Below are 18,864 nucleotides of genomic sequence, written 5' to 3'. Positions count from 1 at the left end.
TTCTATATTTGCAAGCTGTTCTTAGGCTATCCCTTCTCTTTTTGTCACCTTCTTTAGGGTAAAAAACCCAGCTCCCTCAACCTTTCTTCATTTGCCAGCCTTTTATCAGCTTCACCTTTGATTAGTTGTGTGACCTTGAATTTTCTTTTCTCCAAACCTCCTTGAGATTCTCTACATCTTGTTCCAAGATGGATCAGTAAACTATTCTAATAAAAGCCTAACCAGTGAGAGGAATAACTTGTCTTTATTTTTAATGATTATGATATACTTTGTAGTAAAAATCGCTACAGTTGGTTAAACTTGTTTTGCGACTATTTGCATTTAGGTGATTTAATTTAGGTGCATAAAATATAATTTTCTGGAGTCACTATCCACAGGTCTTCATCTGCATTCTCTGTACATGCTTTCCCAGCACTTGTAAAACTGCTTAGTTCAGAGCTCGGAGCACAGTACCTGCCCTTCCCTTCATCCTCCCTGCTCATCCATCGCCTACCCTCTCTGCTTCCCGCTCTCCTTTTGTCACCTGACATTATTTTGGTTGACTGTGGTATTGCATCATAGCATTTGATTACAGGAGCTCATCCACCATTCCTCTGTTGTTGGACATTTTACCTGGTTATTTTGGTTTGCTTTTTAATCACAAATGATGTTTCTCTTAGCACCTGTGAATAACCTCTTAAGGTCTGTTCCCAATAATAGAGGATATAGAAATGTGGGGCCTACAGAAATGTAGAGCCCAATGCAAGCAGACTAGTAGATACAGTGACAGACTTGGTGTCAAAAATATCCGAGTTCAAATCCTGCCTCAGAAGCTTATTAGCTGTGTAACCCTGGGCAAGTCACTTCATCTATGTCTGCCTCAGTTTCCTCCTCTGTAAAGTGGGGATAATAGCAGCACCTATCTCCCAGGATTATTGAGAGGATCAGATGAGGTAACCCCCATAAGGGACTTTACAAACCTTAACAAATGCTTGTTCCTATTATTTTTGTCTGTAGTCAAATGACTATTTGGAGACAGAACTATGACTCCCAAGAAGAGAGGATCCCGACCTACAAGGGACCTTGGAGATAAGCGGGTCTAGTTGGCTTGTTTTTCAGACCAGGTCACTGAGGCCCAGTGAGCAGAGAGAGGCCAATGTCCGTTTAGGCCCCAGATCTCGGTGTCGTCTTCCATTGTGAAGTGAGGAGGCTCATTGTCTAAATCTCAGGCGGCCTCTATATCGTATCCAGCCCCAGTGTCTGAATGTTTAGTTATTAAAGGCTCCACTCGGCAGCCTAAGGCTTTAGTGCACCAGGCAGGCTCTGGATGCTTCTTTACACCCAGATGCCCCGGAGAAATCCCTTTCTCCTCTTCCTGTTCCATTTTCCAGGTGGATTCATAGCAAGTAAACATTTCAGAATTCCCCGTGCCTTGTCTACCTTCTGGAAGGTTCCAGCTGAATGAAATTCATATTCTGGTGTTTTTTAATCCCCCCCCCCCCACCTCTCTGATTCTTGCTCTCTGAAAGAGAAGAGAGCCTGTCTAGCCAAAGACAGCGTGGCAGCCTTTCCCTCACCATCTCCCATGGGGCACAGACTGAAATTGAATTAGACAGGGATATCAGGCCTGCTCGCTGTGATAACTGTGAAAGGGTTTTATTTAAAAACACCCTGACATTTGTTCACCCAGTTTCAAATATTTAGCTTTTTCCCCATTCCGTTCCTGGCGGGGGCGATTTTATTAATTGTTGCCTTTGATTCAGAGTTAAAGCTTGAAAACTCTGATAACAGCAATGGTGGCAATTCTCACTGCAGGGCCCACAGCTAAAGGATTTCATTTTCTTAAAGATGTGATGTGTACACCGAGAGTTTATATTAAAAAAAAGAGAGCTTCTTACGTGAGTACTACCAGCTGTTCCTTCCTGATATGAGGAATATCTGATTTCTCTCTCTCTCTCTCTCTCTCTCTCTCTCTCTCTCTCTCTCTCTCTCTCTCTCTCTCCCCCTCTCTCCCCCCCTCTCCCTCTCTCCCTCTCTCTCATCTCCTTTTTTTATTTATTTTTTCTAGCACTGATATTATCTGCATTTTTTTACCCTTAAAAAAAGTTTGGGTAAGAGGTTGAAATAAAAGACTACTATTAACCCAAAACATGGGGATTTTATAATTTTTCCTTGAAATTTTATTTATTTATTTATTTGTTTTGCATAGTTGCCTGTATTTCCCCCTCCTCCACATGTGCTGAGAAACACAGATAAGTCCAAATGACTGTGGCATGTGCATTTAATTTCCTTAAGAAGTTTCTCCTCTACGTAGAGGAATGTTCATTGGAGACCAGGGACGTAATTGGATGATTAAAGCCAGCGATCGCCATCTGGTTATGTTTAATGAGGGCCAGGACAAGGAATTGGTGATGGCCCCTCAGGACTGTCACAGTGTGTTGTATAAATTAGATAATAGTCTGGTCCTCGCTGCTAATAACAGTTTGGTGAAGGCAGGGTCTCCAGACAGACACTACCTGTTAAACTTCAAGATGGGGAAGGATGCATTCTCAGGGGCTCTGCTGAAAAACAAACAGGAATCAGTTTCTGGACCATGACCTCAACTCCATTTCTCCTTGTAAAAACCACAACCACTTCACTAGTGGGACTGTCTCATCTCTGATACTCAAAGTTGAGGGAGCAGCCCTGACCGAAAGGGAAGCCCTGGTTCTTAGAAGAGAGAGGGTACATATGACCTCACTCCCCTCCCAAAGGGCAGGAAGTCAATAAGAAGATTATTTCTGGTCACTCGAGATTTCTAGTATAGGAACTGTTTTCATATGGGGACAAAAGTCAGTTTTTGCTTTTCTGTGTGTTTCAGAGCATTAGCAAACATTTTTCTCCAAGGGCCCCCTAGAATATAAAATGCTCAGTTTTGCCATTGAGAATAATGCAAAAGTGATTCCTCCCTCACAGAAGAGCTGCCTGTCTGTCCCCTTTGTTTCTCAAAGTCATTCAAGTATGGAAGCTGTGGTCAGTCTTGTTTTCTAAAGTCGTCAAATTTCAGAGGTGGAGGCTTGGGATTAGGCAGGGTTAGTTGTGGCACTCGAGGCCAGGCTGGCCAACTTCTCCAGGCTCTTTCCAGCCCAGCCTTGGTGCAGTAATCAGCCTGACGCCAGTTAAACCACCCTCAGCCTTGGGGGAAGGAGGGAAGCACCCAGGCCAGCCACTGGCCATGCTTTGCCCAGGCTCCTCCTTGTTGCTTAGTATCTTGTTTTGTTCCCCAGCTCCATATCCCTCCTGAGCCTGACCATTGGTGGGGGTTTTAAATGATTCCATGTTCAGGAGGACTCTTCTGGGTTCCATTTCTCCAAAAGCAAACTGGCTCAAACAGCATGACTGACTCCCATGGCCTGTCTTTGTGACAGGCAGGGAATTTGCCATGCTTTCTTGGGGAAAAAAAGCAAATGATTATTTTTCATCATTTTAAAAAACATTTTTTTGAGCATCAACAGTGTCCTTGAGCTTTAGAGAGAAAGTTGAGTTGTGGTCCTGCACAGACCAATTCCCATTTTAAATCCTCACATTCTCCTGACCATGGTTCAGTGCCCTTTGTTAGTTGAGTGACCATCCAGACCTTGCCTCAGAAGCAAAAAGCTGGTCATGTCTAAGCCTGGGTTGCAAAGAATATTGATCCAGGCAAGGTCACTACCTTGTTTAAATAATCGCCCTCTGTCCACCGGTGGATTAATGGACCAAGCCAGGCTGTGGATAGTCATTTCATTATAAAGTATTGGCCATTGGCCAAAATATGTCAAGCTACCACTTGCGTAAAATTATCTCCTTACCATCCTTTTGCAGGGATTGATGGCAGCTCAGGCTATTGATGGCTGCACTAGAGACCTGAGGGGAGGCTCTTCTCTCTCCATCTTTACTCACAACTTGGCTTCTAAAATTTCACTCTTCCTGTGGCATATCTGTGCCCTCTTGGGAAAGGGAAGCCAGGAGATGGTAGAATCCTACAGTTAGACATGGAAGAGTTGAGTGGGGGCAGGGAGCCAAGAAAAGACTGGGAGTGGGAGGATATACGATGAAATGTCTCCCATGAGTCATATCCCAGGAAACTGGACCTTTTCATCCCAGCACCCAAAGTCCAGAGTCCCCAGGGTCCAGGTCTGATACGGATGTTCCCAGTCCACAGGGGTTTCAAGGAATAAGGGAGGCAAGACCAGTGGTGCATTCCAGAGTCCAGACCCAAATCTAGGAACCCATCGGCCTTCAGGGGTTCTATTCAGATCTCCAGGAACCAGGGCAGGCTTGAGAAGGGGGAAGGGAGCTCCTCAAAATAAGATTCTTACCCTAAGACTGAGCCAAAATAGGATGTGTATCTGGTGGGAGGGTGAGATGGTGGGGTGTGTTCTGTGTGCTTACTTTTGGCCTGGTATTGGGAACAGAAGTGCTTCATAAATGCCTGTTCAGTGTGGTAGGCAGCTTTCAAACAGGGTCTCGTAGAAACAGTCAAAAGGGGTGTGTGTGTGTGTGTGTGTGTGTGTGTGTGTGTGTGTGTGTGTGTGTGTACATGTGCACGATCTGTGTGTGCTGGGCTATGACAGGGCTGAGCTGTTGGGATGCCCCCCACCCACTGTGTGGGGTCAGGACAGCATGCCCTTGGGCTCCTCACGCTGTTTCCTGGTCGATTTCAGGTGAGTCACCAGCTGGGCAATGTGATGGATCTCTTCACCACCAGCCTGTCCCTAGCGGGCCTACAGCCTCCTGGAGACAGAGAGATTGACGGCATTGACCTTCTCCCAGCCATTATACATGGCAAGCTGATTGACAGGTTAGTTACAGACAGAAAGGCGCTCTGGAACCCCTGTTCACATCCCCTCCTGCTGCCAACCCGGCCACCTCAGCTCTTGAGGTGGTTCAGAACCGAGGCTTTAAAATCCCGTCTGGTAATTGTGACTTTAGAAAAAAGAATCCTTCCTACGCCAGGCAGATGAATGAAGCTGAGAGGAGAGGGGGGTGGCTTGTAGGATGAGAGCATTGGGATTTTCAGGCACAAAGCAGATTGGCAGTAATGAGTCCCTGGGCTGTTGCCGGCATCAGGGGTTGTGTACAAACCTGGTGGAGTGTGTAAGAGTGCCTTTTAACCAGGGAAGTCTTGAGACAGTGGTGGGTAGGGAGGAAAGTGCGTTGCCTTCTCTTGGACCTTTTCTAGTTTGGTATCAGGGTCATTGAGCCAAAACTTGATTATCACTGGGTCTGTTTGGTCTGTGACAGGCACCCCTGGCTCCTGCCCCAAGACCCTGGTTTCTGCTTCACTCACTTCTTAGCTGTATATGTGATAAAGAGGGATAAGGGAAACCTTGTGATTAGAGTTTTTCAAGGCACTACTATTCACAAAAATTCCTTGAACTCTAACTCCTAATGCTGCGTTTGGAGCTTTTGTCCAAAGCCTAACTTTCCCTAGGACCTATGGGACTGTACTCATTTGCCCAGCGGGAGTTATCTGAACAGAGAATCAGTTCCTAGGCAGCTTTTGGAGGAGTTTGAAAGCCAAGGATGAGATAGGGTCAAGGGCCAGTTCTGAGCCAGGGAAGTTAGAGTTCTTTACTGGGGGTATGGGCTAGGAAGGAGCTGGCAGTTTTTAAATGCTTATTTACCCTCTGTTAAAATTCCAGGTTGAGGAGGAGGGGAGACCCACAATGCCTTGTTTAATTGAGGGGGAGGCACATCAGCCTAATCTAACATTCTAGATCTAACATTGATCTAACATTCCTCAGCTCCCTAGTCTGGTGCTGCCACACTGGAGGCCAGGCATCCTCCACTTTGTGTACCCGTCTCTACCCAGCTTCACTCCAGATCCCTTCCTCTTGTGAGATGGTGTTCCCTGTTTAATTTGAGTTCTGTTAACAACAACAAATGCCAGTAGCACCAGAGTCAGCAGCCTGGACACACATGGCTCCATTGTATCATGCTTCATTTTCCCCCAATATGATCCCAACCTGATGAACACGTTTTTAAAATGTTTGCTGAAAACCCAGTATTGCAACCTCTCAGCAGACAGCCTGGCTTTGCTGTCTTTGAGCTGGGAGGTAGCTTCCATTAAGGCATCATCTCCCTTACTTCAGTGTCTCCTGAATACTCTTGTGTAGACATGGTGCATTTGTTCTGTTGCTGAATCATTTTACCCTCTTTTCTTCTCCTTTTTCCCCTCCCCTCCTCTGTCTCTTTGGGACAGGCCCATCTTCTATTACCGTGGCACCGAATTAATGGCGGTCAGAGTGGGACAGTACAAGGCTCACTACTGGACTTGGAGCAACTCATGGCAAGAGTTCAATCAGGTAGCGACCCTCTGCTTGGGCTTGTATGCTTTCACCTTGGTGAGTCTCTGAACAACCAATTCATTCACTCAGAGGATTGCACTCCACTCAGAAAACTAAATAGTTAAACCTTGGGTAACAGGGCAAAGTAGATGAATTTTGTTTAGGGCCTGATTCCATGCTCTTCTCCCTCTAACCCTTAATTTAATAGAAAAGTCATGAGGGAAAAAAGCTTTATTTATTTGTGCTACCACCACTCAAACGTCTGATGTGGAGGGAGGGGGTCCTAGCCTCATAAATGTGGAGGTGGGAGGGATTTAGAAGCCATCTCATCCAACCCACTCATTTTACAGAAGGGGAAACTGAGACCCAAGGAGGTGAGTGATATGCCTAGCGTCCCACAGGTCATCCCCATCAGAGGCAGAGTGTAACCTGGGTGCTCTCACTCCAAATCCAGTATGCTTTCCATGGTCCATGCTCCCTCTTGATGTGGTATCTATCCTGCCTCTGCCTGTTTTCTGCCACCTCGTCCCTATGTGTCATCCACATGGTTCTCAGTCTGGGCAGAGAGAATGCAAGAAACTCCTTTGATTCTGTATCAGGGAACTCCATATGAGCAATTCAGAGAAGATGGGTGTCACAGCCTTCCAAGGTCCCCTTTCTGTCTTCCTTTGCCCCTGAGAAGTCTCCTTTCTCCTCCACGTCCATGGCCCTGTTCCTGCGCCAGCCTTCCCTGCATCCCCCTCCTGTCTGGCTCCTTCTCCGGGTGCAGCCCCCAGCCCCAGAGGCCTGTAGCCATCTGCTCCCTCTTCCTGCCCTTAGTCCTCGCTTCTAGAAACATTTCTGACTCTGCTTAGAGACATTACGCATATCTGACTCTCCCAAGGGATCTTCTTTCTTCACTCCTAAATCCAGGCAAGATTTCGGGCTCATTTCTGCTTCTCTTTTCCGGTGACAAAGTTTCCTATTCTGCCTTTTCTCCTGCTCATTTCCAAATGCAGCTTTTCTTTTCACCTCATCATAGTGATAAATGTACAATGAGAATGCATAGAAGAGCCTACGCTTTGATCGAAAGGACCACCCACAAACAGGTACAAGTGGGGAAGGACTACTCTTTCAGTGTTTTAACTTGCTGTTATTGTAATTATTATTGATAATAATGTAATATGTGACAGAATACTAATGGGGTGTACATAGCACGTTAAATATTCTGTCATATGATCCTCACGACCATCCTGGAGGGTGTTGCTGTTGGCCAGCCTCAGACAGTCACTAGCTGTGTGACCCTGGCCACGTCACTTCATCCTGTTTACTTCCATTCCCTCATCAATCAAATGAGCTGGAGAAGGAAATGGCAAACCACTCCAGTATCTCTGCCAAGAAGAAGACTCCAAAGGGGGTCATGAAAAATTGGAAAGACTGAAATGACTGAACCAAAACAACAATTACAGATGAGGAAACTCAAGTTGAGAGGAGGTAGGTTGGTGTCACAGAGGAGAGAGGGCTGGGCTTGGAGTTGGGAAGGCTCCCCTTCCGGGATTCAAATCTGGGTGACCTGGGCAAGTCCCTTCACTTCTGTTTATCTCAGTTCCCTCAACTGTAAAATGGGAATGATGGTGTCCCTTCCTCTCAGGGTTGTTGTGAAGATGCAGGGAGATGATATTTGTAAACTGCTTGGCGCAGTATTGTTTAATGAATGCATGCAGTTATACTAGAGAGGTGATTGCCTAGGGTCACATGCGGAGCTAGTAAACATCTAAGGCAGCACCTGAACCCAGGCCTTCCAGACTCCATGTGAAGAACAGACGTGCTGAGAGCGCTCCTCACTGCCCGCCCATCTCCAGCTGTCTTATCCTGTGTCTGCTGGTGTTCGTCCCTTTTCTCTCCTTGTCTCTTTTCACCTTCACTCATTCTTCATCTGACTTCTTCATGCTTCTCTCTCTCTCCCTCTCTCCCTCTCTCTTTCTCTATGTCTCTGTCTCCTCTCTTTCTCTCTTATCTCTCTCCCCCTCTTTTTCTCTGCCTCTCTCTCTTTTCTCTCTCTCTTTTTCTGTCTCTCTCTCTCTTCTCTCTCTCCCCGTCTCTCTCTCTCCTTCTCTGCCTCTCCCCCTCTCTCTTTTTCTCTCTCTCTTTTTCTGTCTCTCTCTTCTCTCTCTCCCCCTCTCCTCCCTTTCCCCCCTCTCCTCCCCTCTGTCTCCCTCTCTCCCCCCCCCCTTTGTTCCCACTGGGGCCCTTTTCTCTTCCTTTTCCCTACCTTCCATCTTCTTCTTTCCTTCAGTGTTTTTAATTCTCATCAGGAGACTCTTCACTTCTTTTACTGGCTTTAAGGTTCTTCATGCAGTGAGACTTCATTGATTTGGCCTAATTGGGAGAAAGGGCAGTTTTAATTGATGAAAGAGCTGAGTCCCAAAATTCTGCTTCCTGGGGCTTGCAGTAGAGCAGCTACAATCCTTGTGGGAAGCACATTTTGTACCTCTGGGATCTCAGGAGAGACAGCGCAGGCCTGGGGGTGACCTTTGCCACTGTCTTGGTTGTTAATGCTCCTTGGTAGTCCTGGGCTTTACCAGCTGAATGGAGATTTGTCTCCTCCTTGCTCTGCCCCCCAGACCCCCCAGTAAACGTCCTCCCTGGAAGAAGGTGGGGACCATGTGTGTGCTCAGTTCTGTTGTGGGCATAAACCTTCCTGGGTTTTCAGCTGCGCCCGCATTGATCTCTTCATCAGATGACCCGACTTCTCCCTTGGAGAAAGATGAAGATTACACATTGCATGCTAATCTTATCTGTTTCACCCTTGAAGGCTTTTCTACATCTTCACCATCCTCCTTGTTCTAGAGCAGGATGAGATGAGGCCTCTCTCCCTGCCACAGTTAAACCACCGGTCGGACCCTTTGACCCTGTCTCTTCCAGCCACCTCCAAGGCCTTAATCCCTGAAGAATTCCCCTGTCTCATCTTCCTTCTCTCTCCCCACTGCCTACAAATATGCTGTCCTGTCTTCTCTGTTCTGGGAAATATCTTTCTTTGGATGTGTCATCTTTCTTTCTAAACTTATAGAAATAGCCACCTTTGGAGGTAATGGTGTTGGTGGGGAACAGGACTGCCTGATGGCTAAATCCCACATTTTCTTAATCCTTACCTTAATATTTTGGTAGCATTTAGCACTGGGCCACCCCTCTCCCCGCCCCCCGCTTCTTCAAGGTACTTTTTCCTCCCTTGCTTACAGTGACTTACTCTTGGCTGGTTCTTGTCCTCCCAGGCTAACCATCCCTCAGTTTCCTTCCCTGACTCCTCCTCCTCCTCCTCTAGCCTCCTGATGTTGGTGTATCTGTCCTCAGCCTTTTTCTCCTTGCCGCTGCACTGCCATCTTTAAAAGAAGAATGAGAACATCCACAGGACCAGCCTGGTGAGGGAAGCCCCAAGTGACTGAGCACGTGAGATGTTCTGTCTGATGTTTGATCTCATAAAGAGAAAAAATAAAAAAGAAGGTAGAGTTGCCCTCCTGGCACCGGGTCAGAGGATGTATCAGAGGCCAAAGGATTGGAGCCTCTCAGAGCTATTGGGGGCATCTGAGGAGATAAGGGATGTGTTGGACACTTGGTAAACTTTAGAGCATCACATAAATTCATATAAATGTTGGACATCTGACGTGTGTGTGTGACTGTGTCCTCTGCCGCCCTTTTCATCTCCTGTGAGTGTCTAAGTCTGGGACGTCGTTCATGTGGTACCTCCTGGTGTGAAAGGTCCTTCAACTGATGGGAATGGGACATTCTTCTGTAACTGAAGCTTTAGAGAGATAACGGGGCTCCTGAGAGGGGCTGCAGCAGGATGGCCCCATAACCAGGGCACCACCTTGTATCTCACCCAGCATGTATTCACCTCCCACCCTCCACCCCTTCCCCCAGCTCCTCCAAGGCAAGGGCTGTTTGGTTTTTGCCTTTGTATCCCCAGGACCTTAGTCTGGGCCTTGTGCATAGATAGGGGTTTAATAAGTAGTTGTTGAATTGAACTGCGCCAAATGGTGTCTGTCCATAACTGACCTTCAGTTCTCCCTGCCCCCACCTGACCCTCCTCCCAGCTCTCCTCTTTCCATCAATGACTGACACTCAGGTGCAAACCCTGTGTCATCCAGAACACCTCCTTCCCCTTCACCCTGCATATATGGTCATCTGCCAAGTCCTGCCTCTTACATGTCCCTCTGTCTCCACTCTTATTACTGCCACCCTCCCTATCCTCAGCCTTCATCACCTTTGTCCTCCTAACTGGACTCCCTACCTTCAGTATCTCCCTTCTCCCGTCAGTCCTCACTAAGCTCAGCTACCAAAATAATCCTTGTGATGCACCACTCTTACCTGGGCTTAAAACAAGTGTAATGATTCCCTAGTGTCTGTCCAGTGGGATAAAATATACAACCTTAGCCTAACATTTTAGGGTTCCACAGTCTGGTTCAAATCCATTTGTCCAGATTTTTCTTTCACTGTTCCCCTCAATGATTCTGTATTACAGAGAGAGTAACCCCTAACCTCAGCCTGTGTGCCTCCTTCCCCCTCTGCCCACATGTTCAGGGCATTGCTTACAGTGTGCTCTGTCCTCACCTCAGCACGCTGAACTCTTCTTTCTCCCCTGAGGGCCTGGCTCGGGTTCTGCTTGGTTCAGGAAATCTGCCTTGGTCCCTCAAGCTGAAAATGATCCATCCTGCCCCAGATTTCCATCAAAATGGCAAAAATTCCCAAGAATTATACTGTTATTTTGTAAATCTCAGTCTGAACATTTCAGAGTTTTGAGAGTTCTTCATAAGAAACATCGCTCCTATTTCCATTTCCACACATTTTTCCAGGTCTGCATTCTGCTCCTACCTTGCATTTGTAAATTTCTTGCTGTATATTTGGTGACTTATTTGCAGGCCCTCTCACCGTACGGCTGAGCCATAAGTACGCTGAGATGATTATGCTCTCAGAAGTGAAGCCGCGCGTTAGGGGACCGCTTTGAATGATTTCTATAGCAGGGTAATTGGTGCTGCAAGGTCATTGTGACCATAATTATTACAGCTATGTTATATTTTTTTATTAGAACTGGTAAACCTTGGAACGAAAGACATATATTTTTAAATGCCAACAGCATCTGTGAATATGAAAACAAACATGTAACTTCCTCAGTTGGGGCCTAAATAGATTGGGAAGAAAGCAGAGCACGGGTGGTTCAGGTCAGGGAGCCCAGACCGGGTTTGGGACTTCATGGGTAGCTGATTTAGCACAAAGGGTCCAATTTGTTGTGTCCCAGTGACACAGAAATATGACGTAGGTTTGAATTGGTGTTCTGCAAGGACGAATTAATACATTCCAACTACAGCTGTACAAGTTAACCTCCTGTCTTGGGCAAACAAAGAATGAAGAGAATTTGTTGTTACCCTCTTTCTTTGCACCAGGATAAAGTTGTTTACATGGCAGAGGACAGACTTGTTTCAGAAATGCATTTTATTTTTCTACATAATATGAAAAAAAAGAAAGCCTATTTTTCTACCTAAACACCCCCCAGAAGACAAAAATCAGTACAGCCCTGCCCACATTCCTCTGAGTCTGCACAGAACGAGAATGGGGACTGGTTATTCATTTCAAAGACGCTCCCACTGTGAGCAGTGGCAGTCGCGCAATTAAGCAATATTTATTTCTTTCCAAGTCTTTGTTTAACTACTGGCTGATAAAAGTCAGCATTATACTGTACATCAGAGAAATGATTAAAAATTCATTTGATTTCCTGCAGTTTGTATAACATGTGGTTGATGGGGGTAAAATTGGAACACATTAGTGGACAGGCTAGCCATTAACAACACGCAGAGGAGGCAGGAGCTGAAATTTTTTCCAATTCTTCTCATGTCTTCCAGACATTAATTACAGCTCTTACATGGGAAGTATTTCAGAACACTGGCTATTTTACCGTTCGGCTCTCCATCCCCCCATTTTCCTCCTTTTTTCCCTTTCACCACACTTAATTGCTGCTGACTCCCATCCTTGTTGCTGGTGGATCTGTTATCAATATTATTGATGGAGTTGGAGTTATCCTAGCCATACGGGAGGGACCAGTTTCACAAGCTGATTTCATCACAAAGGATGCTTACTGCCTGCTTTTGTGGGACATCAGAGCCGTGACCTGGAAACTTTTTTTTTAATAGACAAAAGTACATCTTTTGACTCCATATCCCTAGCCAGGGTGCCAGTTGGCCAGAAAGAAACCTAAGCCATCAGCTTCATTACATAGGTTTTCACTCCTTTGTATTCTGGCTTCCCTTGTCACCGATGAGGTGGTAACAGAAAGGAGATGCCAGGGAAGCATTTCCCAAGGCCTTTAGGATGATCAGGTAAGAAGAGAGGACTAGCTGGGGGTGAAATGGGGAACAGGGCTGAGAATGGCAGGGGAAACACCCTGGGGAAAGCAAGAGTAACAGCAAGAGAAGCAGAATTTGAGGATGGAAAGAAGAGTATTTCCTTTTTTTCTATCTGGGAGTTGACACATGACTGAAAGTACTTACCTTTTGTTTGCCTCCTTCTGGCTCTGTTTACCCCATTGCAAAGCAAGACCTTTGAGGGCAGGGTTTGTTTTTTGGGGGACAAATTTTGTTTTGCACTGCGCCTGGTTCATAGAGAGTACTTAGTAAATGTTGTTGAGTGACTGCTGTTTCAAGAGGTCTTTTATGGCCTGGTCTACAGTGTTCATAAGACTGTCTGTCCTAAGACTAGGCATTGTGTCACAGGTGTGATCAGAGTAGGGCAGAGTATGAATCAGCACCCAGTTGTCTTTACAGATGCCTTTATTTGGCCACATCTCCTTCTTTTTGTACTTATGAAGCTGATTTTGGGAACCAAAGGATAGCGCTTCATAGCCAACCCTAGTGAATATCATTCCATTTGTAATTAATAATCATAGCCCAGAATTATATAGCGCTTTTCTCTTACTGCTCCATTGAGTTGATAGTAAAGAGTATTATCATGCCCATTTTGTGGACAAAGAAACTGAGATCTGATTGTCTTTGGTGACTCAGCTAGTAAATTTTGGTTTTGGGTTGTTTTTTTAAATTTTTCAACATTTTTATTTAAAATTTTGAGTTCCAAATTATGTCCCTCTCTCCCTGAGATGATAAGCAATCAGATACAGGTTATATGTGTGCCATTATGTAAAACAATTCCATTTCAATCATTTTGTACAAGAAGACTTAAATAAAAGGAAAAAAATGTGAAAATATCTTGCTTCAGCCAGTATTCAGTCAATATGAGTTCTTTCTCTGAGGGGCAGATAGTGAGTCCTTTGCGACTGTATTGCCTAGAATAGCTAAGTTATTCACAGTTCTTCATCGAACAGTACTGCTGTTTCAGCTAGTAAATTTCAAACCTGGGATTTGAAAGTGGGTTTTCTAACCAGTGTAGTTCTCTTATCAGTGCACCACAGCTGTTCCTTCCTGTTGCTTGTTGAGTTGAAGTATTTGTTAAGCACCTACTATGTGCAAGGCATTATTCTAAGTGCTAGAGATATGAGGACAGAAAATAGTTACACCCTCAAGAGATTTGTATTCTCTGAGAGGGAATCTACCATGTACAGAGCCAAGTGAACCCAAAGTATATACAAAGGAAGTTACATGGCTAACATGGAAATATGTTTTGCATGACCTCACATGTATAATAAAAATCAAACTGCTTGCCTTCTTGAGGTGGTAAGGGGTTGGAGGAGGGAGGAAAAGAATTTGGAACTCAAAATTCAAAACAAAATTGAGTTTTTGCCCTTCTTAATAGTATTTTATTTTTTCCAATTACATGTCAAAATAGTTTTCATCATTCACTTTTATAAGATTTTGAATTCCAAATTTTTTCTCCCTCTCTTCACCCTCCCCCTGATGGCAGACAGTCTGATATAGGCTGTACATGTACAATCATATTCAACACATTTCCACGTTAGGCATATTGTGGAAGAAGAATCAGAACAAAAGGGAAAAATCGCAAGAAAGAAAAAGCAACCAAAAAAAGAGAAAATAGTATGCTTTGATCTGCATTCAGATTCCATAGTTCTTCTTCTGGATGTGGATAGAATTTTCCCTCAAGTGTCTTTTGGAGTTGTCTTAAACTGTATTGCTGAGCAGAGTCAAGTTTCAAAGTTGGTCATTACACAGTGTTGCTGTTACTGTGGTTCTTACTGCACTCAGCATCAGTTCATGCAAATCTTTCTGGGTTTTTCTGAAAGCCATGTACTTATCATTTCTTATAGAACAATAGTATTCCATTACGTTCATATACCACAACTTGTTCAGCATCCCCTCAGTTCCCAGTTCTTGGCTACTGCAAAAAGAACTGCTATAAATATTTTTGTACATGTGGGACCTTTTCCCTTTTTTATGATCTCTTTGGGATACAGACCTAGGAGTGTTCTTATGGCTGGATCAAAGGGATCCAAATTGCTCTCCAGAATGGTTAAATCAGTTCACAGCTCCACCAATAATGCATTAGTGTTCCAATTTTCCTACATCTTCTCCAACTTTTATCATTTTCCATTTTTGTCATATTAGCCAATCTGATCAGCGAGAGGTGGTACCTTAGAGTTGTTTTAATTTGCATTTCTCTAATCAATAGTGATTTAGAGCATTTTTTTCCTGTGACTATGGATAGCTTTAAATTCTTCCTCTGAAAACTCCTGTTCATATCCTTTGTCTCTTTTTTAATTGGAGAGTGACTTATATTCTTACAAATTTGACTCAGTTCTCTATACATTTTAGAAATGAGGCCTTTATTAGAGACACTGGCTGTAAAAATTATTTCCGAGCTTTCTGCATCCCTTCTAATCTTGGCTGCATTGACTTTATGCAAAAACTTTTTAATTTAATGTAATCAAAAGCTTCTATTTTGCATTTCATAATGCCCTATCTTTTGTTTAGTCATAAATTCTTCCCTTCTCCATAGGTAAACTATTCCTTGCTCTCCTAATTTGTTTATATTATCACCCTTTATGTCTAAATCATGTACTCATTTTGACTTTATCATAGTATACAGTGTAAAATGTTACTCTGTGCCTAGTTTCTGCCATTCTGTTTTCCAATTTTCCCAGCAGTTTTTGTCAGATAGTGAGTTCTTGTCCCAGAAGCTGAAATCTTTGGGTTTATCACACAGGAGATTACTATAGTCATTAACTGCTGTGTCTTGTGTACCTAACCTATTCCACTGATCCACCATTGTATTTCTTAGTACCAAATAGTTTTGATGAGTGTGCTTTATAATATAGTTTTAGATCTGGTATAGCTAAGCTACCTTCCCTTGCATTTCTTTTTTAATTCCCTAATAATAATATTTTTTGTTCTTCTGGATGAATTTTGTTATTTTTCTCTAGCTCTATCAAAAAATTTTGGTAGTTTGATATGGTACTGAATAAGTAAATTAATTTAGGTAGAATTGTATTTTTATTATATTGGCTCAACTTATTCATGAGCAGTTAATATTTTTCCAGTTGTTTAGATCTGACTTTATTTGTGTGAAAAGTATTTTGTAATTGTATTCATATATTTACTGGGTTTGTCTTGGCAGGTAGGCTCCCAAATATTTTATACTCTCTGCAGTTATTTTAAATGGAATTTCTCTTTCTATCTCTTGCTGCTGGACTTTGTTCGTACCATGTAGAAATGCCTATAATGTATGTGAGTTTATTTTTTATCTTGCAATTTTGCTGAAGTTGTTAATAATTTCAAATATTTCTTAGTTGATTCTCTAGGATTCTCTAAGTATACCATCACATTATTTGCAAAGAGTGAGAGTTTTGTTTCCTCATTGCCTAGTCTAGTTCCTTCAGTTTCTTTTTCTTCTGATTGCTAAAGCTAATGTTTCTAGAACAATATAGAATAGCATTGGTTAAAAAAAATCTATGTGTACTCAGAGAATATCTAATAAAATAAATAAAAAATAATTTTAAAAAGAAAAAGCATGGCAGAGTAAGTTTTAAGAGAGAAAGAGCCCTTACAAAGGCCTTGTGAAAATGAATGCTTATTGGTTGATTTATGTTTAGTGAATGGTACCAGAGCTAGCTTTAAAGGCAAGCAGAGGCAAGGAAGGAGTGCTTAATAAGCATTTGTTGAATTAAATATTTGCTATACCAGGTGTCCAGTGCAGCCAAATAATTGAGAGTTTGTTTCTTTTTAAATAAAATTTGATCCATACTGTTGGCCAGAGGGCACTTGAGAGAGCATCGTTAATCCAAGAGAAAGACCAGCATCCTCCTGAAAGCCAGGCCTCAGCCTCCTATTATAATGCCTGGTTGGCACGAGGTCCAGTCAGCCTGATTTCCAGTTTGCAGGTGGATGTCACTGACTGCCTTGTGCTCCAAGGAAGGGCTGCTGTGTCCATAAAAGCTTTTTCTCTTCTCTCCTCCACCTCTCTATTTCTCCCCCTTCTTCCTTCTGAAGATACTATTGTTCTCATGTAAAATGCCAAAGGGGTTATTCCTGCTCCAGTCTATTTTGATTGCCCTTCTCCTCTACATCCAGGGATCAATAAACTTTAGGGGGGGAGGGGGGAAGGGAGGGAGCTGTGAAGTCAAGTATAGCCTCACAAATAATGACATTTGATTGTGGTCGCTCCGAGCCTGCCAGGCAGCCATCGATCCCTTCTGCTTGAGAGCCGATAGAGACTTTTCGATTCACCCCCTTTTTCCAGGCCCTTCCAGACAGTTAACACATTAGAGCGATTTTTTGTTCAGTGGGCCTGACGTGGCTGCCAAGGCTGACTAACTGCAGCGCTTCCCATGTTCTTCCCTGCTCTGAGGGCCTCATAAGCCCACGGTGGCAGCTGTGAGGGAGGGTGGGCTCCCCGTCCCAGTCCTGGGGCATTGCCCTCTGTCCCAGGAAGTTTCTCTTTCTTCATTCCTGCGTGTTTTCTGAGGTGTGGGAGACGAGGGTCCAGTGTTTATTCCTGCAGAGGGTGCTGCCGGCTCAAGGCTTGGCTGTAGCCCCCAGAGCTGGGGGACCTCATGCCTGTATCAGCATCCTGTCATTCATGGTTCTTTCACTGTGGAGACACAGAAGGCATGTGCCCTTCTGCGCAGGGCATTTTTTTTGTCAGAATGGGAGAGGCTGAAGAGATGAGTTCTTGTAGGATAACCAGGACTCCTTGAACAGCCTCTCTAGGTTAGACTGGCTTCAGTTTTTGCTTAAAGTAACTCATGAGCTTTCTGTCCTTCCTTTGGATATGGAGCTCAACAATTCAGGGGTAGGTTACCCACCAGTGGGCATTATTCGGTGCCTATAGCATGCCAAGTGCTGAGCTGATTTGGGTTACAGACATAATTGCTTCTTCTCCACCCATTCTCTTTTCTCTCCTCCCATGATGCTAGAAAACAGCAGCCTGCTTACCTGTCACTTACCTGAGTAACCTTGGGCAGCTCACGTCACTCCTCATCAGTAACACAAGGGGATTGGACCAGATCCAAGGTCTCCTTCTGGCTCTAAATCTGTGATCCCAGGAGGTCAGACCATTGTCATGTTTCACGTCACCGTGGCCAATGTTCTGAATCTGTCTGAACACCTGTTTTCAAGGCAGCAGTCTCAAGGGACCGTCTTAGCATATCCATGACTTTCCATACGGTCCCTTCTGTCCCAGACTAACAGGGAGAGAAGAGGAATGATGGATCTTCTCCAGACGAAGCCCAAGCTGTCCTCCCTCAGTGCCTTTGCTTCTGCTTTTTCCTTCTGCCTGGAACACCCTCTCCCTCCTCCCCCCCAGTTTCAGCCAACCTTTGATGTCCAGTGAAGATAACTCCTTGTTCAAATCTTCCTGCGTTATTGTGATCGTGCAGCCATTCAGGTATATCCGACTCTTTGTGAGCCTGGGGACCATGCTGTCCATGGAGTTTTCCTGGCAAAGTTGCAGAAGTGGTTTGCCATTTCCTTCTCCAGCGGATTGAGGCAAACAGAGGTAAAGTGACTTGCTCAGGGTCACATAGCTAGTAAATATCTGAAGCAAGGGCTTTCTGACTCTCGTCACCTAGGTTGTGTAGTGGAGATAGAGCACTGGGTTTTGAAATCAGGAAGATTCATCCTCTTGAGTTCAAATCTGGCCTTAGACACTTCCTAGCTGTGTGACCCTAGGCAAGTCACTTACCCGCATTTGCCTCAGTTTCCTCATCTGTCAAATCAACTGGAGAAGGAAATGGCAAACCTCTCCAGTATTTCTGCCAAGAAAACCCCAAGTGGAGTCACAGAGAGTTGGACATTACTGAAAAAATACAGACCAACTTCCTGACTCAAGGTCTAGTGCTCTATCTATTGAGCCACCCAACTGCTTCCTTCATAATTAGTGACAATACCAATGACTTAAAATCTGCCATACACCTTATATACATTATCTCATTTGAACCTGATGACCAACCTGTAAAGATCGATGGACTATGGACACTTGTTTCTCCATTTGGCAGGTGAAGAAATAGGCTCAGATATTGTGGGCCTTGCCTGTGGTCACATAGCTGCTAAATCTTAGATGCAAGATTCGCCCCAGGTCTCTGTCACTCCGGGTCCAGGCCTCTTCCCACTGGGCTACATTGTCTCTCCAAAGGTGCCCTTTGCTT

General features: G+C 44.4%; 1 protein-coding gene and 1 long non-coding RNA gene across 9 annotated transcripts in view; one reads left to right on the top strand and one right to left on the bottom strand.

The window, feature by feature from the left end:
• GALNS (galactosamine (N-acetyl)-6-sulfatase) overlaps positions 1-18,864 on the top strand; it is a 68,234-nt gene that overhangs the window by 22,600 nt on the left and 26,770 nt on the right. For 5 of the 7 annotated variants that reach the window (XR_011972915.1, XR_011972916.1, XM_072636336.1 and 2 more), the window contains 2 exons: positions 4,662-4,798; positions 6,203-6,305. Coding sequence is in view for 5 of the 7 variants with exons in the window: in XM_072636336.1 (XP_072492437.1) it covers positions 4,662-4,798; positions 6,203-6,305 (240 nt within the window). In the remaining 2 variants the exon portion in view is untranslated. Of the gene's footprint in view, positions 1-4,661; positions 4,799-6,202; positions 6,306-9,588; positions 9,928-18,864 lie in introns of those variants that run through there. The other 2 variants (XM_072636339.1, XM_072636338.1) reach the window with 2 other exon arrangements.
• On the bottom strand, positions 1,952-18,009 carry LOC140521381 (uncharacterized). 2 transcript variants are annotated; one of them, XR_011972919.1, is made up of 3 exons: positions 10,875-18,009; positions 8,539-9,646; positions 1,952-5,294 (listed from the first exon to the last, which is right to left on the bottom strand). It is a non-coding gene; the product is annotated as an uncharacterized lncRNA (long non-coding RNA). The 2 variants fall into 2 exon arrangements; XR_011972918.1 differs by lacking the exon at positions 10,875-18,009 and having other exon boundaries at positions 1,952-3,977; positions 8,539-9,618.

Source organism: Notamacropus eugenii, chromosome 1, assembly GCF_028372415.1.
Source record: "Notamacropus eugenii isolate mMacEug1 chromosome 1, mMacEug1.pri_v2, whole genome shotgun sequence".
In the NCBI taxonomy this organism is placed as follows: Eukaryota; Metazoa; Chordata; class Mammalia; order Diprotodontia; family Macropodidae; genus Notamacropus; species Notamacropus eugenii.
This window is presented reverse-complemented; position numbering and strand designations above follow the sequence as displayed.